The 22,121-nt window shown below is 46.8% G+C and overlaps 1 protein-coding gene across 1 annotated transcript; it reads right to left on the reverse strand.

Moving 5' to 3' along the window:
- Positions 1–1,764: 1,764 nt before the first annotated feature.
- LOC136649673 (cytochrome P450 4B1-like) lies at positions 1,765–21,156 on the reverse strand. Its single transcript, XM_066626462.1, has 12 exons — positions 20,957–21,156; positions 18,092–18,236; positions 16,310–16,354; positions 15,270–15,397; positions 14,815–14,939; positions 13,444–13,595; positions 12,792–12,898; positions 10,635–10,825; positions 9,721–9,854; positions 7,386–7,450; positions 4,797–4,879; positions 1,765–1,936 (listed from the first exon to the last, which is right to left on the reverse strand). Exons 1-12 carry the CDS (start codon positions 21,113–21,115, stop codon positions 1,765–1,767), a joined length of 1,506 nt encoding a protein of 501 aa, XP_066482559.1. The 5' UTR covers positions 21,116–21,156.
- Positions 21,157–22,121: the final 965 nt, after the last annotated feature.

The following is a 22,121-nucleotide window of genomic DNA, read 5'->3' on the forward strand; positions in this document are numbered from 1 at the left end:
AAGCATTACATAGATAGGGGTCTGTGTGACACAGGTGACTCCTCTCCTGACATGAGCACCTCACTTCTGACCACTTTTTTTTTAGTGAGGGGCTGGGGGCTGGTCCAAGTCTCTTCCATTTAAGAGTAGAGATCAGTGATGGCTAATAGCAAGGCCTTCTGTCTGATGTTCGGATGAGCAACTAGAGGAAGTGCATGACACACAGGCTGCATGGTTTTTATGCTACAGACAGCATGAGAAAAGGGCCCTGTCTGGAAAAACCCTTAAATATCTTCCAGCCCAACTGGAAGTGAAACTACCAATGAGTTGCTACAACATTCACCTTTGAACAAAGAAGAATATCCAGAAAGTCCAAGCACCTCTTCTTTAGGATCTTTTCAAGTTCTTGCTCATTCTTGAGGGACTCCTTCTTTGGATACTGGTGTATTTACGACCTGGACTACTGCGTCTTAGTCAAATGGCCTCAGTCATTGGCGTCCCTGGATATTTGTGTCTTCTTTTTGGGGGCATCCTGGTTCTTTGTGTTCCACTATAACTGGGCAACAAATCTCATGTTATATATCCCAAGCCTCTTATCCCAGCTCTAACCTTACCTTTGTGTTTTAAAAATTAAAAAGTACATCTAATATAAATATACGGTGCCTCCCACATTGTCCGCAGGGGTTCCGTCCTAGAAACGCTCACAGATAAGAAAACCCACGGATAATGAATGACCCAATCAATTGCAGCTCTACTCAGATGTAGTTCCATTTGTGCTGGTCATTCAGTGAGGCTTCCTCCTCATAAATAACAATGGAGCACACTAGGAGTACAGCTAGAGAAGGTGCAAAGCACTAATTTTTGCAGGAAGCCTCACCTCAGCTTGCAAAGCACTATGTGTTGCATGACCAGAGCAGAGCAGACATGCAAGTTGAGCAAGATGCAGGCACTGGAAGTTTCCAGGAGGTTTCTCCACATAGACATGAGGCAAAGGAGAATTGGCTAGTCATCCTTTTGATGAAAAAAAAAATCCTTTTGAAAGCTGCTTCACCAAACCTTGGTGAAGAGGACCCGAGTCAGGTTTAAGTGTTGTGGCATTCTGGCACTTGCCCTGGGCCAGAGATATATAGGGGACAGCCCCTAAATAGCAGGGTGATTTTGTAACACTATTCTTTTTCATTTTTTAGATTGGATAATTACTTTCCACAGTGTTGGCCATCTTTGCACCTACACTTTTCCAGGACATGCTACATTTTCAAAACATCTTTTGTGTGATCAAAACACAGGCCATGGGAGCAACTGCAATGAGTCAAGAGAGAACTCTGCAAAAGATTTTCCTACAATCCACAGTGACAAGAATGGGTGCAAAGAGCCCTTTGTTAGTGACTTGGAGTGAGCAGCTCAGGTCCTGCTGCTTATAATCAGATGTGAGAAATGCTTCATCAAATGCTTGCCTCAGCACCCGCCTCTGCAGTTGACTCTGTTTCTGGCACCGTGGATTGAGTTGCGGCTCCCCCAGAACACTGCCCAATCCCTGGCAAATGGTCATTTGAGCCCCTCCTTCTTAGCTTATAATAAGTTACGAGATGGTGGCAGTCTTGCAGGCCCTCAGCTTCTCTTCAGTCGTTAGACCTGAACATGCTTAAAAATTTAATTGCAGATCAACATTCTACGGCTTCAAAATGTTCACTAGCAAATGATTTAATTTGACAATCAATGACCACAAGAAGCACTTTCCCTACTTTCCTCCACCCATCACTACTTATTTCCTCTGCAGTGCCAATATCACACCACCTTCTCCAAGTGAAGATGTATTCCGTTCTCAGACCGCATGACAAGCTGAGGAACAGGCATTGGGGGAGGGTTAGTAGAATCAGGTAAAAGCTGAAATCGGAGCAAAGTCATGGCCAGAGCCACTTTCAGCTCATTCATGGCAAACTGTTGCCCGATGCAGTTCCTGGAAAGACAAGAGAGGACTGATTACAAAAGGGAACTTCTGCCTTGATACTCTTTTCCAGACTTGTAACCTTCCTCTTATCTCCTTAGATCAAGAGCAATAGCATTTCCATGGTCCCAACAATACACAGGAAAAATTTATCTAATACCACCAAGGATAATGGCATGGATCAGGTAGGCTCCTGTCTGGTTAATAAAGGGAAGGGGTGAGCAGCACATATGCCCCCCACATCACTGAGGGGTGCGCACACACACACATTGAGAGGTGGCACTGGGGCAGTACAGGGGCACACTGCCTCAGGTGCTGGGATGTTTTCAGCTGGTCCTAAAGAGTGGTATTGAAAGTTCAGCCTTACATTGTTCTAATCAGGAAGAAGAGGTTTTCTCAAGAAATCAGAATGGCTCCATAGGGAGTTTTCAGAGGAGTTCACAAGTAAGAAGGTGTGACAGCCACTGAAAGAGAGGAGCAGGGAAGCCCTCCCGGCCTTTTAAAGACATAAGAAGTCACTTTCTGTTTTACTAACAAACTGGGTTTTCTTTTGCCTATACGGCCATTCTGAACCCCACAGAGACTGCAGGCAGGAGCACGTGGCCCCTTCAGGGCTCAGAAGAGCCTCCACAGGCCAGGGGAGTGCAGCTTCCCTCACCACTGCAGGGCAGTGGGAGTCCCGGGTATCCTCTGATTCAGGTTTCAGCAGTGGCCTCACTACGATTCCAGTCACCCAGTGCGGGAGGCCTGCACGTCAGCCCATGTAGTGGGCGGGGCAATGCCCCAGGTGGGCGTGGTGATGTACCATTGCCCCTCCCCCACCGGCTTTTTGGCTGCACCTTTTGTTAGAACACAGATATTTCAATGTGGTTTCTTTCATTGCATTCTGCATGAAATTATGCATTGATTGATATATAACATGATGGTCTTATTCCTCCAAACTCTGATTTTAGTGATTTTGAAAACTTGTAGAGTCTCACATACACACACCCCGTGTCAACTTACTAACACCTTATTGCAGCAGTTCTCAAACTTTTAGCACTGGGACCCACTTTTTAGAATGACAATCTGTCCAGGACCCATTGGAAGTGATGTCATGGCCAGATGTGACATCATCAAGCAAATTAAAATAAATAATTATAAATAATTAAATTAAAATAAAATAAATAATTAAATAAGGGGGAGCCAGTCCTGTTCCACCAAGTGAATATACGCTGAAGTAAGTCCCATAGTGGTCAATGGGGCTTACTCTTAGGAAAGTGTGGGTAGGATTGGGGCCTGTGAGCCCAATCCTATGCATGTCTACTCAGAAGTAAGTTCCATAGTGGTCAATGGAGCTCACTCTGTAGTCTGCCTGCAATAACAACCTCCCCAAAAGAATCAGTGAGATTTCCAGCCCTCCCAGTGCCCAGTTTAAAGTCCTTCTACTTCAAGATTATCAAGGTAAAGACCCACCTGATTTTGCAAGCACAAAATAGAAAACGTGCCCCTTACCAGTTCAAGCAACTTTTTTGTCCTTTTTAGTGGGGGGGGAGGCTGCCTCCGGACATTTGTTGCACTCCAGCTCCATTGGATCAGGACCATTCTGGTGTCCTCACATTCCCCTTTGCCTGGCCTGACCACCAGCCAAGGCACGTCTGCCTACTCATGAGTAAAAGCGACATGAGGCTGCTTCACTTTCCATAGGGCTCCATAGACTCACTGCTGGGAGGGGGGACCTCCTTCTCCATGTTTTGGGGGGCTGCATTCATTGGAATAGGACCATTCTGACCTCTTTGGAGTCCACTCAGCCTGCCTTGACTAAGGCAAGTCCGTCTACTTACGAGTAAACGCGACCACATGGCTTCGATTCGGGCTCAGACTCACAGCTGGGAGAGGGGAGCTTCTCGGGTGTTTTTGGGGGCTGCATTCATTGGATCAGGACCATTGTGGTGTCGGATTCCTCTCAGCCTGCCCTTTCCGACAGACTATGGCAAGTATGCCTACTCACTAGTAAACGTGCAATAAGGCTCACTTTCACGTTCCATAGGGCTCCATGCATTTTTCCTTCCGGTTTTTTTACCACAACGTTTGAACGAAAGGAACTATTTCAATTCTGTTTTTTGCACTGCACTCCACCAGCCTTTCCGCATCCAACGCTGTATGGCATGACGGGGTGACTCCTAACGCCACAAAGTTAGCGCGTCCTCCCCCAGGGCACGTCACCGGGTACGGCCCGCACCCCCCGCACCTCCCTAGTGACGCCAGTGGATTTCTGCAGGAGGTTCTGGAACAGAAACCCCCCCCCCCCCAAGGATACCAGGGCACGTCTGTATATGTTAACTGGGCAAAGAGGCACTTTTTCAATTAGTGCTCCTCTTAGATTTAGTAGGGGGACAGTAACAGTCCTTCACCCCAGGAAAGTGTATTTTCTACAGGCTGTTTGCTGGTGTTCTGCATTTTTTTAGACTGTAAGCCCCTCTGGAACAGGGAGCCATTTAGTTATTTGATTTTCCTCTGTAAATCACTTTGTGAACTTTTTTGTTGAAAAATGATAGATGAGCATTCTTATTCTTATTTATAAGTATATTAATATCTCTATGAATACCACCCCGAAAGACACAACATCTGAAGGAAGATTATTCAAGATAAAGCTGCACTTCCAGCTTCAAACCTTGGCATGCCCAGGTAGGATCATGGTGACAGGATCATGTGCACGCAGATCAACCTCCTCTTTCCCCCAATCCACCCTTGCCCCTGCTTTGAAATTCCCTGAGCCTAGGTCTCTTTCAACTCTATGAACTGTTCCTTTATAGCCAGTGATTGTTTTTGTCTGTAATATTTAATATCTTAAGGGCTGTATTGACTGCCAGCAATATTATACAAACGTTACCTTGATCCAGCAGAGAAAGGCAAGAAAGCATGAGAGTTTCTGTTGGATATATTCTCAGGAGAAAACCTCAGAGGGTCATATGCCTAAGTAAGTAACAAACAAAATGACATTAAAAAAAAACAAAAAACCTGTTTGCAAAAATAGGTTGACACACCAAAATATACTTTTCTAATTCTCCTGCTATTTTAGTGGGTCTGGTTAACAGAGACTGTCAATCTATTTTGTGGTCTGTCTGAGATGCCATGTAAAGGGCTAGCTCCCTAAGGCTGTAGTCCTGGACTGGACACACTTAGCTGGTAGTAAGCCCCAACAAACATAGTGGGACTCACTTGTTGGTCCTGCTGGACCTCTTGGCGGCTTTCAATACCATCGACCATGGTAACCTTCTGGGCCGATTGGCCGAGCTGGGAGTTGGAGGCACTGTTTTGTGGTGGTTCCGCTCCTACTTGGAAGGTCGGTCCCAGATGGTGGTGCTGGGGGATGCCTGTTCGACACCCTGGCCACTGAGGTGCGGGGTGCCGCAGGGTTCAATTCTGTCCCCCATGCTATTTAATATCTATATGAAACCACTGGGTGAGGTCATCCGGGGGTTTGGAGTGGGGTGTCATCAATACGCTGATGACACCCAGCTTTATCTCTCCTTTCCTCCAGAAAGGGCTTTGGGACGGAAACCGCCTTGGTCGCCTTGGTGGATGACCTATGCCGGGGACAGGACAGGGGGAGTGCGTCCCTGTTGGTCCTGCTGGACCTCTCAGCGGCTTTCGATACCATCGACCATGGTATCCTTCTGGGCCGATTGGCCGAGTTGGGAGTTGGAGGCACTGTTTTGTGGTGGTTCCGCTCCTACTTGGAGGGTCGGTCCCAGATGGTGGTGCTGGGGGATGCCTGTTCGACACCCTGGCCCTTGAGATGCGGGGTGCCACAGGGCTCAATTCTGTCCCCCATGCTATTTAACATCTACATGAAACCGCTGGGAGAGGTCATCCGGGGGTTTGGAGTGGGGTGCCATCAATATGCCGATGACACCCAGCTCTATCTCTCCTTTCCTCCAGACTCCAGGGTGGCGGTTGAGGACCTGGAGCGCTGTCTGGAGGCAGTGAGGATCTGGATGGGGGCTAACAAGCTGAAATTAAATCCGGATAAGACAGAGGCTCTCCTGGTTCGGAAATCCTCGATGCAGGTGCTGGATTATCGGCTTGCTCTGAATGGGGTTGCACTCCCTCTGAAGGAGCAGGTCCGCAGCTTGGGGGTCCACCTGGACTCGCAGCTGCTCCTGGATTCCCAGGTGGCGGCTGTGGCTAGGGGGGCCTTTGCTCAGCTTCGGCTGGTGCGCCAGCTGCATCCGTACTTGGATCGTGCAGACCTAGCCACGGTGATCCATGCTACGGTGACATCGAGGTTAGATTATTGTAACGCGCTTTATGTGGGGCTGCCCCTGAAGACGGTTCGGAAACTGCAATTAGTGCAGAATGCGGCGGCCCGTGTGGTCACTGGAGCTAGGCAGTTTGACTCTGTCAGCCCGCTTCTCCGGGGGCTACATTGGCTGCCCATTCGTTTCCGGGCCCAATTCAAGGTGCTGGTTTTGACCTTTAAAGCCTTCTACTGCTCTGGGCCAGGTTATCTTAGAGATCGCCTACTTCCGCACAATCCGACTCGTCCTCTCAGGTCATCAGAGAAGGCCTTTTTACAAGTGCCGCCGCCCAAGGAGGTTCGTGGGGCGGCGGCAAGAAATAGGGCCTTCTCAGTAGTGGCACCAACGTTGTGGAACTCCTTCCCCTTGACTTGAGAATGGCTCCCTCTCTGGAGACCTTTCGGCGAGGCCTGAAGACCTTGTTGTTTAACCAAGCCTTCTGACTTTATGGCCTTTTTAACATCTTTTATACATCTTTTAGTTGCTTTTTTACAGGCCCGATTCCTCTAAGAACTGCTGTTTTATGCTCTTTTATTCTGACTTTTATCTGACTACTGTTTTTATGGGTTCTGCTAATGTGTTTTTTAATATGTTTTTATCTGTTGTGAAATTATGTTTTAATCTGTTTTATATGTTGTTAGCCGCCCTGGGTCCCTTTGGGGAGAAGGGCGGGATAAAAATAAAGTTTTATTATTATTATTATTCTAAGGAAACATGTATAGGATTCCACTGAAAATAGTTAGTCACTGGAAAGTACCATGCAAGGAAAGAACAAGAAAGGTGAGTGAAGTGGCTCACGGCTGACCATGATGTCTTTTCATGCTGTCCAATTGTGTGAGGAAGGAACTAAGGGACCCATTTCTCACTTGCTTTTAGTGAGTGGGAAGTAGATCAATGAGCTTACATGTGCAGTAGGCAGAAGGGAGTAGGAGGAAGATGTGGGGTGCAGGACATCCACCACCTGACCTGATGCAAACCACAGCAGGTCACTCATGGTTTGTCAAGCCCTGCTCCATTTGAAGGTTTTTGTAGATTTATGAGGAGGCATCTGCAGGATTCCCGAATGCCTGCTATATTGCTTTTGAGGCAGTTTCACATAGCCAGGACAAGTGCATCAGAAGTCAATTTTGGTGGAATGAATGGTGTCTGGCAACAACTTTCCATTCTTAACAACATACCTCTGGATCATTCCATATGCTGGGATTTCTGTGGATGAGATAAATGCTTAGCACAACCCAAGCACCTGAAAAGCAATTAATATAATAAAATAATCAAGTTTACTTTTGTTTTTAATTTATTCATGGGTTTAAATCTTGCCTTTCCTATGAATTAGAGTCCAATATAACAATATTAACATAGAAAAACACTTTAAAATACAAATAGAGATTGCAGAACTACATGGAAAGCACAAGAGACAAAATCAAGAAGCAAAAACAGATGATTTCAAAGTATAATTTAGCTGATTGACACCAAGAATTGGCACCAAGAATGGCTGCCGCCGGATCCTGCACCTCCCGGGCTACCGTGGGCTACCTACTTTCATCCCCTTCTCCCGGGTAAAGGCGCACAGCCCTACACGAGCACCTTGGATCCTGCAGAGCAGAGCTCCGCGGACCCACCTCCCATGCCTGCCCCCAGCCCCCGCCCAAACCCCTCCCTGCGTCACAACTCCCTGCTACACCTCCTCCCCACCCTCTCTCCGCCCCCCGCCAGCCTCCCTCCTCCCCGGAATGCCTCCTCCCCACCCCCGTCCCCGCTTGCTGTGCCGCTGCTTGGCGGTCCAGGAGACCGCCGAGCTGCGGAAGCTGGGCGACTGCCCCGTGCTAACCCAGCACCGGCGGGAGCCCAGCAGTAAAGCTGGCAAATGCGCCTTATGGCATATCTGCGACAGTGCTCGGCAGCATGGAGCCATGCAGCCGAGCACAGGACTGAGCTCTAAAACCAGTCTGGCAAAAAGGAAAAGCTCTCCATGTTGGTTTTAAAGATCAGAACTACTCTCAACCACCAGGAGACTCCAGAGCTGCCTTTGTTTCATCCACTTTCACTCTCTCTTCTCTCACACCAGTTTCATAATGGAGAATTCAAACCATTTTGCATCTTTCTCATCTGTACACTGAATATGCACAGCTACATCGAGAATGCATATATGATTTAAAAAAGGTTCCCTTCCACTTTCCGTAGAACATTAACAAGGTTCACACAGTAGCATTCCGGGGGGGGGCGTGACTGATAAGTTTTGTAGGCCTCTCAATGTGCCATACAAGTGGCTTCTTGCCTTCAGAGCTATTCTGGGGAGCAAGCGCAAAGTGGAGGAGATGCCTCTGCTTTGCTTTCACTGTGCAGAATGGCTCTGAAGGGGAGGGGCTGCTCACACAGGATGTTGAGGCACCTGCAAAACTTAGTGCTGTGCCCCCCCCTGGTCATTTGAGTTCACAAATGATGCAACCCAGACTAAAAGTGATCCAATTATGTGGTTCTCAGTATGTTTATTCAGTAAAGAGCCCCACTAAGTTCAATGGGGCTGGTTTCCTCTGAATTTATTCAGGGCAGCAGCCTTAGCTTCACCTGAAATATGCTCCAAAACTTACAGCATCACTTAAGCTTCTAAAATGTCTTTCATTCTACATAGATGTCAGTTCTATCAATGTATTGCATCTAAAACAGATGTCTAGAAAGAAATTATGTCCATTAGGGCAGTGGTTCCCAAACTTTTTAGCACCAGGGCCCACTTTTTAAAACACTCTATTGCAGGGGTGCTCACACTTTTTTGGCTCAAGAGCTACTTTGAAACCCAGCAAGGCCCGGAGATCTACCAGAGTTTTTTTTACAATGTTCGCGCCATCATAACATATAACATTTATGTGTACAATGTATGTTGGTGTACCTTGAGCCCCACTGAGTATAACAGGACTTACTCCTGAGTAGACATGCCTAGGATTAGGCTGTGAGGCTGCAATCCTAGCTACACTTACCTGGGAGTAAGCCCCATTGAGTACAATGGGCCTTACTCCCGGCGTTTCCTCCCAGAGGCACCTGAAGGGGGGGGGTCGGCACTCCGCGATCTACTCATTTTGCCTCGTGATCTACCGGTAGATTGCGATCCACCTATTGAGCACCCCTGCTCTATTGGGACCCACCTAGGTTTGCCAAAATTAAAAAAGGAGATCTAGAAAGAAATATTGTATTTCTTTCTTTGTTTATAAATAATAATAACCAGAAAAAGACCTTCAAACTTTATCTCTCTATACTTACATATGCTTATAAACCGCAGTAGCTCAGCAACTTGCAGGGTAGTTAGCAGCTATTTTGCAAATTGCAGGAGCTGAGCATTTTGCAGGGTAATTAGCCGCTCCAGTATCTGATTTTTCAGCAGCCTCAGGGATTGAGGCAATTAGCTATCTGATCTTTCCATCACTCTTTGGTGACCCACCAAAAATCAGGTCATGACCAACCAGTGGGCTCCGACCCACAGTTTGGGAACCACTGCATTAGGAAACATGAAGGGAATTGCACCTTCTAGTAAGCTGCGGCCATCAAAAAATGTGATGGGTTTGCTGAGCTGCTGGGACACTCCTGGTACGGGAGGGTAAAGGCGGAGGCTCTCTTTAATGCACATGGTGCAGTAAGTCATCTTACTGAGGTCATCCCTGGAATCAGTCAAAGACAGAGTGAGTCAGACAATAAGCAAAATCTGCACAGGCATTTCAGTTGGAATATCTATTGTATTTTCAGTCCCTTTTCAAATGATTCCTCAAATGGAGATTTCACAACTACTGTTCACTATGATCCCATGCTCCTTTCCTGGTTAGCCACTGATAACTCTGACCCTATCAGTGTTTACGTTTATCAGTGTTTATGGGATATTTCCCTTATGTCTACAGGAAACTCCCTCATTTAAAAAATCTGAAACACAAGCTTTCCAAAGAGTGCCTCTAGCAGACAGAGTTTGGCACCTTGGTACTCCCTATAGCTTGAACTCCAAAGATTCACAAATGATTCCCAAATACAGTCATTTGATGCCTTGAAGCAAGCTGAGTGGATCCCGGAAGCTATGGCAAATATTGTAACAGGAACAAGAAGGTAGTCTTGGCCTCTGGCCTCCAACTTCTCTTTCACACTTACACACCCTTTCCTTCTCACTGTCATTGGTGGGCAACTGCAAATCACAGCAGACAGCAGAGCACTGAAAAGTGGCCATGTCTAGGGAGGCTACAAGAACCCCACTCTGATGCTCAGTTCTGGGCCATGAAACCATTGAGTGAACAGCCAATAGCTGGCACTGAAGTTAACCATGGAAATTTAAATGGGCTAATTTGGTCCCTCCTGCCAGTTCAGTACTATTCCTTGCTGCATCCATAGTTTCCCAAAGCACATAAGCTTATACTTACAATGTTATGAAGAAAGATTGATCAGACATGAGAACTCACCACTGAATGTAATCACGGTCCCCCATAATGGCCTTGACCTCCTCCCTGCATTTCTGCTGGTGTTCTGGGTTTTGCGCCATACAGTACAACAGCCAGGAGATCCCACTGGCCGTGGTATCGTGACCCCTAAACATGAAAGTGTCTACCTCTGCCCGGAGGTCTTCATCTGACAGTGGATTTCCCTTATCATCCTAAAAATGGAAACACTAGATGAGCAGAGGGATTTTATCCAGGAATTTGCTGCCTGTTGATGCAGCCACACATTATTATGGTGAAATTTGGTACATGCCAGACTGCATGATTTGCAACATTTATGTAGCAGAAGTTGGATTTTCTTTGCACGGAATATAGATGTTCATAATCTTTCTACGTAGGGTATGACACAGACATGGGAGAAAAAAGGAACATGAAGAAAGAATGCAGGATCAAACCTAAAACTGAAGAAAGGCACAAAATATCAGTCGGGTAAAACTTCATAGAGAACCTGGACAAGGCAAGCTGAATGCTCAAGGACACACTAGGGAACTGTACACAGGAGCACAGGGTTGCTACATCTAGATGCAGACAGGGCTCCTGTATTATTGTTTTGTAGCTGCAGAGAAGGAATAATTTTGCCAAAGGCAGCTTCTCCTATCATTCTAACACTGGAACCTGGAACCACAGTCACGTGCAACCACAGTCACGTGCAAGCCACTTTTCAGGATATGATTCAACAAGGGTATGGCTGCACCAGCGTGAAGCAGCTACTTGGGTGGACTGACCGTGGGGGCCCTCTATCACCCAGTAAGCTTCTGGTGACTACCAAAGTCTCCACCTACCTGTGAATTACGGGGACAGTGACAGCACAGAGGCAAGAAAGAGTGAATTTCATATCCCCGTTTCAAGTAATTAGATATAGTGGGACCTCGGTATCCAAAGAGGGTTGTTTCCAAGACCCCCTGTGAATACCAAAATCTGTGGATCCTGAAGTCTCAGATAAAGGGGGCAGGGTCACAGCACCACAATACCTTGTTCTGAGGTCACACCAGGCCCACCGGAGGTTATGCTGAGCCCACAGCCCACTCCTTGACCTCCCAGCACCTCAGAGCACATCTGGGAAGTGACTTCTGGTTTATGTAAACTACAACAGGAACATACAGGTTAAATCTGGGACATTGACAGAAGCCTCCTTGGCTAAATAAGTAAACTTTAAGAAACATCTTGAATGGTGAGTGGAAGCCACATTTATTTATTTAGTGTATGGCATATAACACATGGGCTTACGTAACAATTAAACTAGATCAAATATCTTTGTCCAGTTCGTCCAGCCATTCAAGGACAGAGTTAACTTTGGTAAAAAAAAGTCAGACCATGGACCAGTATAAGCCTTCAGTTTGCTGCCAGACACAATATATGGTTTGGCAGGGAAACCTGCAATCACACTGTGGGGAAGATACTAGCCCCCATTTAAACACTGAATCCTGACAAACACCACGTAGGGTACAAATCCTGTTCAAAGTTTTCCAATGCTGGCGAGGTAAGTTGAAACCTGGTCCCTTAAGTATAGGATTGTCTATATATCTCCCTGTTTCTGGACGTTCGACTGCCCATTTAACTTTCCACTGGGCATTGATGTTGAAATTATTGTGCAGAGGTTGTGTGAGTGCCATAGAAGGTTTCTGGGATTTAAGCCTACCAATTGATAGATGAGGGAGATCACTGCACTGGTAAAAGTGGATTGTTGGTGATTTTTCTCCATTCTTTCACTAAAGCCTCTTATCTTCGTAGGGCTGGTGGTGCTATGTGGCTCAAAAAGGGGAACCAACAAATAGGAGTGGATTTTATACAGCCACTTGTGATCCTCATGGTTTCATTTAATCTGGCACCAATCTTGCTAGTATGATGGCTATTATGCCATACTGGAGCACAGTATTCTGCTACTGCAGAATAGATCAATCCTAATGCTGATGTTCTGAGAGTAGTAGCTGAAGCGCCCCATCTTATTCCTATTAATTTCTGGAGTATGTTGTTCCTGGAAGTGGAAGCCACTGTTGACATGCTAGACACAGCATAACATTAGGTTCCTAGAATGTCTTTGATTCTTTCCCTCTGTTCTCCAACACACACAAAAAAAATAAGGATAAAATGGAATTTCACACTTTCTGCCCCATTACTTACTTTGGCAAAGAGAAGAATATCAAGGAAATCCAAGTATCTTTTCCTCTGGATCTTCTGAAGTTCTGTCTCATCCTTCAGATATTTCTTTCTCTCCTTGATGATCTCATCTGTGTTAGAAAGCAGCTTTTATCATTTGTCAACTGCCGACACCTGTGCACATTACATAAGAAAAGCCCTGGAGTCCAGCTTTGTGCTTCTCACGGTGGCGACCAGCTTCTTCCATGAAGATGACAAGTTGGAGCCAACGGCATGCTTCTCTCCTGCTCACTGGGAAATTTTGAAGTGCAGGAACAAACACATCATGACACCCCATAGCCCTGCCTCTATAATACTATGCCACAACATAGTGGGAGAGGGGCCTCATGTCAACTTGAGCTGGGCAAGGAGACTGCATGTCTTGGCAGCAAATACCACTGCCTCTCACCCTTGGGCTTGGTGAGGCAGAGAGAGCTTCCAGGGATGCCAGGTGAGTCTGATATCAGATATTTTCCTTCAACCACTATGCTGAGGTTTACCTCATTTTGTTTTTCTGGCCACCTTGTTCATTTTGGGCGCTGCCTTCATTTATATTGTTCTACAATGAGTGTGTCCAGGAATGTTTTTCCTATTGCCCCACATTTAAAGCTAACAGAAAAAATACCAGGAAATGTACCAGTATGGAGGTGAGCAACTTGACATGCCTTCCGGAACCGAAATCCTTGTGGAGTGAACCAGTAAGTCAGGTCACTCAGACCCAGGATAGAGTGCATTCTGTCAAACAGCAGGGAGCAAAGGTCCAAGACAGCTTGGACATAGGGATTCTTCCTGAGGAAAAAGAAGAAAATCAAGCAACATGCAGAATTGAACAATCTCATCACTGTATAGTCCTAAAGCAGCCTTGAAACTACAGTGGGAACAATACAATCTAGGAACTTGGAAGCTGCCTTACACAGAGTGGGTTCACTGGCCCATCTGCTCAGTATTATCTATACCAGAGGTCCAACAGGTGTGTTAAAACCCAGAAGCGGGTCAACACCTGATCTCAGGTGGTTTGCAGCAGTGCTGCTGGTACACATTGTTTTGAAGCTTAGGACTACACAGTTTGAACAGCAGTCAGGTTTAGAGGTCCTCCATGATGCAAACCATGCCACAGACTTTGGTTCTGGAGGCCTTACTTTGGCCAAGCCTCGCAATTCTCTAGCACGTCCTCACAGTCTCCCACCTGCCTGCCTGCCTGCCTCCCTCCCTTGCTGCAGCATTCCCCTACTCTCTGCTTGGCCTAGCTTCCACTTTCTCTCCATCCTCCTTTCAAAACTGAGTTCACTCTGTTGCCGCTCTCCTCTTTTTCCAAGAGGCCTGGAAGTACAGCCGGCCCTTCTGCGAAGTGAACAATGCCTTTTGTATCAGGCAGCAGGCAGGAACCCAGTCTGCTGTCAATGGAGCAAGCTTCCTTATCTGCCCCCTCCTCCATGTGGGCTCTTTAAACAAAGCAGGAAAAGTCAAGCATGCTGGAATTGCTCCCAGTATGCTCTGCATCTCCTTCTTAGTTGAAAAAGCCCACACAGAGAAAGGAGCCAAGTAAAGGGTGCACAAGGGGCAGAGACATTGCCAGTGCGGAGGGCAGCACTACACAGCTGTAGTGGTAAAAAAGTAGCACATCCCAACTGAGCACTGCCACACAGGAGCTTGGCACCTTGCCTGTCCTCCTGCCTGCTGGGCTCTTGAAGGGGAGGAGAGTCCTCCTCATGGCAAGCTGGAGACCAATGATCTGTTCTTGGGTTAGACAGGAAAAGATCACATTAGAGATTGTGGTGAAATATTTACCAGCCTACAAGTGATACGTAAATAGTAACATGCCATATGTGGGAGAATACATGGCTCTGGGAAGGATGAACTGGGCGTTTCACAACCATGAACTATTATTTGGAAGGAAAATCCAGTATTCCTGGGAGACAGCTGATAGTTTTCTATCACTGCACAGTGTATCCTGAGCCAATAAGTTAGGTTGAATTAGTCTAATTACCCAGTGGTTTTCAATACTGACCTGTCCATTTGACAATTGCTGCTGTGACTGAAGGCACATTTCATGATGCTGTCAAGAGTCATCAAGCTCACATGTTCAAAGAGCTCCACTGATTTCCCCTGTGTGACCAGCTGCTCCCATTTATCCTGTCAGTGAGAAAAATAGTTATTATTATTATTAACAGTATTTATATACCGCTTTTCAACTAAAAGTTCACAAAGCGGTTTACAGAGAAAAATCAAATAACTAAATGGCTCCCTGTCCCAAAAGGGCTCACAATCTAAAAAATGAGTTTAGAGCTCATCCTGCCTCACAAGCTCTCCAAGGGTGCAAAGCTGCTTCTCTTGGTCCAAATGAGCAGTGTGACCACAGAAAAAGCTCACTGCACAGAGCATCCCTGTAAGGGGAATGTTGCTTCTGGGCTCCCATAACTGACTAGAGAGCAACAGTCACAGAACTGGAGAAATGGCACCTACCAGCATCACTTTTGTCGACTCTGCCATCAGTGTGACGTAGGGTTTCAGAATTGTATAATGGAAACCTGGAGTCAGCAGTTTTCGATGCTGAACCCACTTCGGCCCATCGAGGACCAGCAAGCCTTTTCCTGAGGAACAAATGAATCTGATCACTGAATCCACTTAGATCAACAGAGGAAAAATTTCATTTTAGGTGCAACTGTGTTTGTTTTTTTTTTTTGGGGGGGGGGGGGTTGCCATATCAGTTTCATGTTCCCCAGTAAGTGAAGGTGCAAGTTTTAAGCACAAAAATGAGAGGGCCAAAACTGGATCTTACTTCAATCACATCTTTGGCCCCAGCTATGCTCCTCATCCCTCACCATCACTAGCACACATAGCAGGGAGGTTGATCTGGATTGGGCCTCTCCATACATGCTATCTGCAAAGGAGGGAAAGTATGCCAATGATGTAATTGAGGTCACTTGTATCAATAAAGTCCCAGGAAGCTTCTAGACATTGCAACATCCTACCACTGTTGTCTCCATTCAAACTATTAGAAGCGACTCTGGTTTAAAACTAAAGAGCAGGATAAGAGTCTGTTAGTAGTCAAGCACAGTATTTTAGAAGCCTTACATTACACTTATAATACAACATTCATGTCAATATATTTTGTACTCTCCCCTCCCAAATCCTTAACGTGGGCGAGGTCAAAATTGAAGTTGTATTTGAAATGAAAACTAGAGGTGTGAACATGCACTCCAACTACCTTTCCAATGTCTCCATGTCCCAGGGGATTGTGCATTGCCCTGTACAATATTTTGCATAATTTTTCCTCCCTTTAAAAACTGGTGGGGAAGTTGCAACTCCAACTTGAACTATCTGGATCCAATCCTGCATTCTAATGGATGTCCTCCCTTATCAGAGTTGTCTTGTCAAGTTCTGTCCTAGTCAATAGACTCAGCATGCAGACCTTGAATGTAATTCAGGAACTAGAAAAGCCAGGCTACCTGTTTTTATCTGACTGTAACCTTTTGACACAAGAAGCCCTTGACTATACTTACCAATCCACGCAATCATGTTCCGATAGGTCATATTATCTTTTGGATCTATAAAGGACAAATGAAAAATAATTTTCATTAGTAACTCATAGCATCCAGCCATATTTAGGGAATTGACCACAACCTATAAGTAGAGGTGGGAGAAAATGATAATAAAGAAATAAAAACCATATAACACCACCTTTTGCACTTCTCATTTTTGTTTAAAAAAAGATGCTGTGAAAAATAAAACTGTTTGATTTTTATTTATTATTTAATGGGGGATGGGTAATGACTGTGACTGATGACCTATTATCATCAACCTAGTACCCTTTTAAACCAATTATGTTTATATAATTGTATTCAAAATTGTAATGCAAAATTTGAATAAAAAACGTAACACCACTTCCTGTATTTCTAACTTTGGAAAACATCAAAATCTGTGAAAAAATAAAACTGTTTTCACCCACCGCTAGCTATAAGAACTATATTGCTACAACAATATGCAGATGATTCACTTGTGAGCACTATATAAGAAGGAAGAACACAACTGAAAGACAGGGAGGATATACAAACATGCACATTGCCATGCTCATGGGATATGCTTTTTGGGAATACTAGCAGTGTTTTCATGCCTTATGAAATTAGCATCTCATGATTAGAATCTCCATTAGAGATACAGCTGTAAAGTCCTCTAAATAACTATGCTGCCTAACAGTGATGTGACTGATGGGGTGGTGGTGACTGGGGCGGATGCACCGCCCAAACTCCCTCCAAGTGGAGCTCCATGCCACATTTGGCAGCGAAAGGGCACCTCTCACGTCCCGCTCGCCCTTGTGTCCAAACCCTGAGAAGCAATTGCCAGTGGCACCAGGATGCCCCAACACAACTGCATCCAGCAGCACCCATTGCTTGGTATGGGGAGTAAAGAGGGTGCTGGCAGCAGGGGGTGTTGTGCGGCGTTGAGTGGGTGATACCTGCCTGGGAGAGAGAACACACTGGCAAACTACTGATGCCCACCATGAATATAGCCCATTTTCTCAGCATGTCCCTGCATCCTCATGAGGGTCTCTGTGAAAAACTTTTTCCTATATGCTAAGAGAGAAATCACCAGAAAAAAACTGTCAGTATCTCACTCACCTCCCAAGTCCTCCCTCTCTTTCATTGCCCTTTGGAAGAGTATGATGCCCAGTTCTCTGCCATAAATGTCTCACTTGCCAAGCAGAGTTTACCCCACACACCAGTACATCTCAGGTAGCTAACCACACTTCTTCTGTTCCCCTTATGTTATGCTGGCCCCTGCACACCAGTGAACATGTGGCAACACTACTGTGTATGAATTCATGGCATGGACTCCTCTCAGGAGGTCCGGTTAATATAGCAGTACAGAAAGATGGTGCAATTTAAGGGGCTCCCATGTACTGCTTGCATAATGAACAAAGAGGACCTAGAAAGCTCTTACACAGCTAATTATCTAAATCAAACAACACAGAACATATCCTGGACTCTGAGCACTGCTCAAAGGACATTACAAAATGATCATAAAAGAGCTGAAGAGCCAATCACATAAACATTATCATCATCAAACATTATCAAACATCACCTGGTCATAAACATCTTGTCCAATTATGCACAGCTGCTGTTGCAAGCATCTCTAGTTTCTTTCCTTACTAAAGATGAATAACTAGAAATCGAAGCAGATAACTAGGAATTAACCTGGTATCTGTAGTGTGCAATTGTATTACAATCACTATGAAAGCAGATATACACACACTTATTTAAGAGATCCAATACATTGTCCTTTACCTGTTCTAGCAAGTAATGTCTTTGCATAATCAGGATGGGTGATGGTTAAACATGCAGAGAAGCTCCCATGCCATACTGGAAGGGCAAATGGGTACAGGCCACTCCATTTTTCATATTTCTTGAAAATCTCAGAAAGGGATGCAAACTGCAACAATACAAGAGAGCAAAGGAGAAGGTGAAGAAGACTGTGACAGTTTATGAAGCATTTTCGTGAGCTGATGAACATAAATATCGCTACACATGACAGCTATAGAGGACTGTCCAAATAAACATGTCCTGCACCCAAAAGGGCCCCCTTCCATGGTGATATGACAGCCTTGCCTCTACCTGTTTTCACCACTTTGATTGGGAAAGGAAGAGGGGGACCAAGAGGGAGAGGAAGAGAGAAGGAGTGTGCCAGAGCATCAATCAGTAAGTCCTCCCTCCTCCAAGTGTCCATTTCTGCACCTTTTCCAATTCACAGAGTGGCCAGTATTGGAATCGCAGAAGATCTGGAGAGGAGGTAGGATGTGGTATCAACAGTGGCCCCTTTAAGGGTAAGGCCTGGGCATCCAGTAGAGAGTGTGCTGCACAGCTGCAGCCACTTGAAGGCAATAGGTCCATCAGGCATAAAAGCACCTGATGAAGGGTGGTGTGGGTAGCAGAAGGAAAAAAAGCTTGAGGCAGGATAGAGGAATTGATGGCTAATAGTCTGATGTGTGAATGGACTTTGGAAGCTGCTGGAGCAGAAACTACTGGAGACACTAAGACTGGTGTTTGGCTGCTGTGCCCAAGATCTGCTGAGGACCAAGGGGCTGCTGTAGTGGCGGGAGCCTGCTGGCAGGAAGGAGGACCTCTGTAGGTTAAACAGGCAAGCTACCCTGGTGGTGGGGTCCTGCAGTACTGCAGGGCAGAACCAGGGTCATTTTTGAGGAAAGAAGGGGAGCTAACTAGCTAAAAGTGGGCATAATTCTCTAGGCGGAGCCTGGACTGGGAATCTGGCAGAACATGGCCCTGGTTTGTTACAGAGAAAAACTGGAAAGCCTCTTGGAGTGGGTTCTTTTATTGCACCAAATTCATGCCTGCTTGAAAGAATGTCTCAAGACTTGGTAAGCCTCTTCATGAAAGCTGTTCCACCCTTCACTCCCCCCCACACACTCACAGGGGTGGATTGGGTGCTGGGGGGCACGAGCACTACCTTAAACAATTTCTACCCAACATTGCATATACACAACAGGGATAAACTGTGTACACCTGTGGGCTGGGCAGAAATGGGCTATAACTCCAGAGCCCAGTTCAATGAGGTGGGTAGACCTGGGTGCCCGGTTGCCTCCCCTGCCAATGTTTTGCTGGGCAGGTAGATCTGAGGTCCTGCCCACACCTACCTGCTGGGTAGATTTGGGCTCTCATTTCAACTCAGCTTGCTGGCAGCGCCCTGCCCAGTGGGCATTCCTCTGTGTCGTGAATATGCACATGTTAGGCCTTGGTTAGTATGTGGAGCCTGAACCAAACTAAGTCAGTAATGGAGAAGTTGCTAGCAGTTCCTAGCTGCAAGAATGTGAGTAAACAAACAAAAAGATTGTTGTCTTTCCTCTGCTGGCCAGAAAGGACAGACAAGAATTACAACCATTGGAATGCAGCACCTTTGCAGACAGACTGGTGCCTTATCAAGCTGATGAAATGCAGCTGTGGATCTCCAGTTGGGAGGGGTAAGAACTAAGAGGGCTAGCAACCAGGCCCTCTACTTTTTGTCCTTTCTGTTGAGGACAGAAGGTTCTGTCCTCAAAGGTTTCTGATTGGACAGTCTAAATAAGTATGAAGTCACCTCAGCACTATTAGGGTAAGAAGTATAATAATGAGTGCCCCAAGGGGTGTGCTGCTCCTTCTTGGACAGAGGTTTTGGGTGCAACATCCTACATGAGGTGAGCTCTATTGTCCACCATGGGCATCTGGACTCACAGGTAGCCTGGAGCTAAGAGATCTACAAGAGTAACTGACCCAGGTGAGAGAGAGGGATTAATAGAGATAGCCAGCTAGCTTTATTATTTTATTGCTGATAAGTTTTGTAGATGTTTATGCCTCTAGCATTTGCTGCCTTATGTACTTAATAAACTAAAATCTCTCTTACCAAGTTTTTTCATTGTCTGTTGGGGGCACAGGTTCAGAATCCTGCCTAGCTGTTCAGCAAGTTACCAAGTGCTCATTGAGGTCTAGTAACTTGAGGACTGAAGCTTTAATTGGAGAAAGAGCTCAATGCCTGCAAGGGATAGAGTTAAGCCTAGAGGGTCTCAGTGTCCCTGGACTGAGGCACTGGCACATACAGGGTGGTGGCAGTACTACTGGACGGGGGGGGGCCTTTAGGGCTTTAGGGTTTGAGTACCAAGAACTCTGAGCACCCCAAACCCCCCCCCCCAAGTTTGCGACACTCTGGTGCCCAACTTTGCTGCCCATCCCTGCTGGGAAGGTGCAACAGTTGGGAGGGGACACGCACCCATGCCCCCCCCCCGGATCCACCCCTGCACACACAACCAAACCTTCATGTTTGCACGTGGCTAGTGCCATCTCCCTAAGTTTGCTGGGACATCTCAGCTGTCTCAGCTTCCCCGAGTTCAACGACGGAGTTTCCTTTCCAGGCTGGCGTTCAGACAAGGGCAGGTGAGTCCGCAGGGCACAAGAAGGACCCTGCAGGGGGGAGCGCGCGGTGTCCCCCATCTCCGCGTGGCTTGCACCGCTTTCCCAAGCTTGACCCGCCCCTGTCTGAAGCCTGGCTGGGACATCGCGTCCAAGGTGGGCACCTCCTCTCCTTCGGTGCAGGGGAACTCGGACTACTCCGAAGGGGAGGACGTTTGGCTGGTTGCAGGATGCAGCTCAGCTGGAGAAACCTACCTCGTGTATATGGCCGTACAGCCAGTGCGTGGGAGCCCCGGGGAAGCTGCTCAGCGTGGCCAGGAGCTCCTGCCTTCGGCGATACAGCTGCAGGGCTTTGAGCAGCAGGAAAGTCAGGCAGAAAACAGCTGCCAGGTGCCAGATCCGCCCGAGGTCCATGGAGCATTCAATGGAGATCCATTCAATCCTGCTTGCAAACGCCCGCTGGGGGACTGGCTGGCAGCCAGAAGGAGGCGCAGGCAAAAGAAGCCTCTTCTCCACCAACCAGCTGGGAGGCGCCAGACCAACCAAAGAGGAGCGTCAGCCACGAGGCCAGACTGCACATCAGAGCCACGCCTCCTGCCCTGCCCACTTTCCCGCTGCAGAGCGTGGGGTAGACTGCACGTCACAGTCCGCTAGGTACTGTGGTTCGGCGTTGGGGCCTCTTCAGCCTAGAAAAGAGGCGCCCGAGGGGGGACATGATTGAGACATACAAAATTATGCAGGGGATGGACAGAGTGGATAGGGAGATGCTCTTTACACTCTCACATAATACCAGAACCAGGGGACATCCACTAAAATTGAGTGTTGGGCGGGTTAGGACAGACAAAAGAAAATATTTCTTTACTCAGTGTGTGATTGGTCTGTGGAACTCCTTGCCACAGGATGTGGTGATGGCGTCTAGCCTGGACACCTTTAAAAGGGGATTGGACAAGTTTCTGGAGGAAAAATCCATTACGGGGTACAAGCCATGATGTGTATGCGCAACCTCCTGATTTTAGAAATGGGTTATGTCAGAATGCCAGATGCAGGGGAGGGCACCAGGATGAGGTCTCTTGTTATCTGGTGTGCTCCCTGGGGCATTTGGTGGGCCGCTGTGAGATACAGGAAGCTGGACTAGATGGGCCTATGGCCTGATCCAGTGGGGCTGTTCTTATGTTCCTACGAAAGCCTCTGCCAGAGACTCCAGCACCACTTACACTGGAGTATACGTCTATGGCCCCAGGTCATGCACACGAATGGTACGTGCGTAAACACCCATATCAATGCACTCCTGCATGTAAAGCCTGGTGATGGGAACTACGAAGCAAGAGCATTTGGCACACAAAGGGAACACTGTGTACGAACAGCCAGCTTCCCCTCATGGAGGCGGTGAATCGGACAACAGTCACACACTGTCTGGTTC

The sequence above is a fragment of the Tiliqua scincoides genome, chromosome 4 (assembly GCF_035046505.1).
Source record: "Tiliqua scincoides isolate rTilSci1 chromosome 4, rTilSci1.hap2, whole genome shotgun sequence".
Classification (NCBI taxonomy): Eukaryota; Metazoa; Chordata; class Lepidosauria; order Squamata; family Scincidae; genus Tiliqua; species Tiliqua scincoides.

Coding starts and splice junctions, on each gene's coding strand:
- LOC136649673 (XM_066626462.1), bottom strand. CDS start 21,115: ATGGACCTCGGGCGGATCTGGCACCTGGCAGCTGTTTTCTGCCTGACT. Junction 9,855..10,634: donor GACCGTGATTACATTCAGTG/GTGAGTTCTCAT, acceptor GACTGATTCCAG/GGATGACCTCAGTAAGATGA. Junction 1,937..4,796: donor CCTTTCTCTGCTGGATCAAG/GTAACGTTTGTA, acceptor TTGTCTTTCCAG/GAACTGCATCGGGCAACAGT.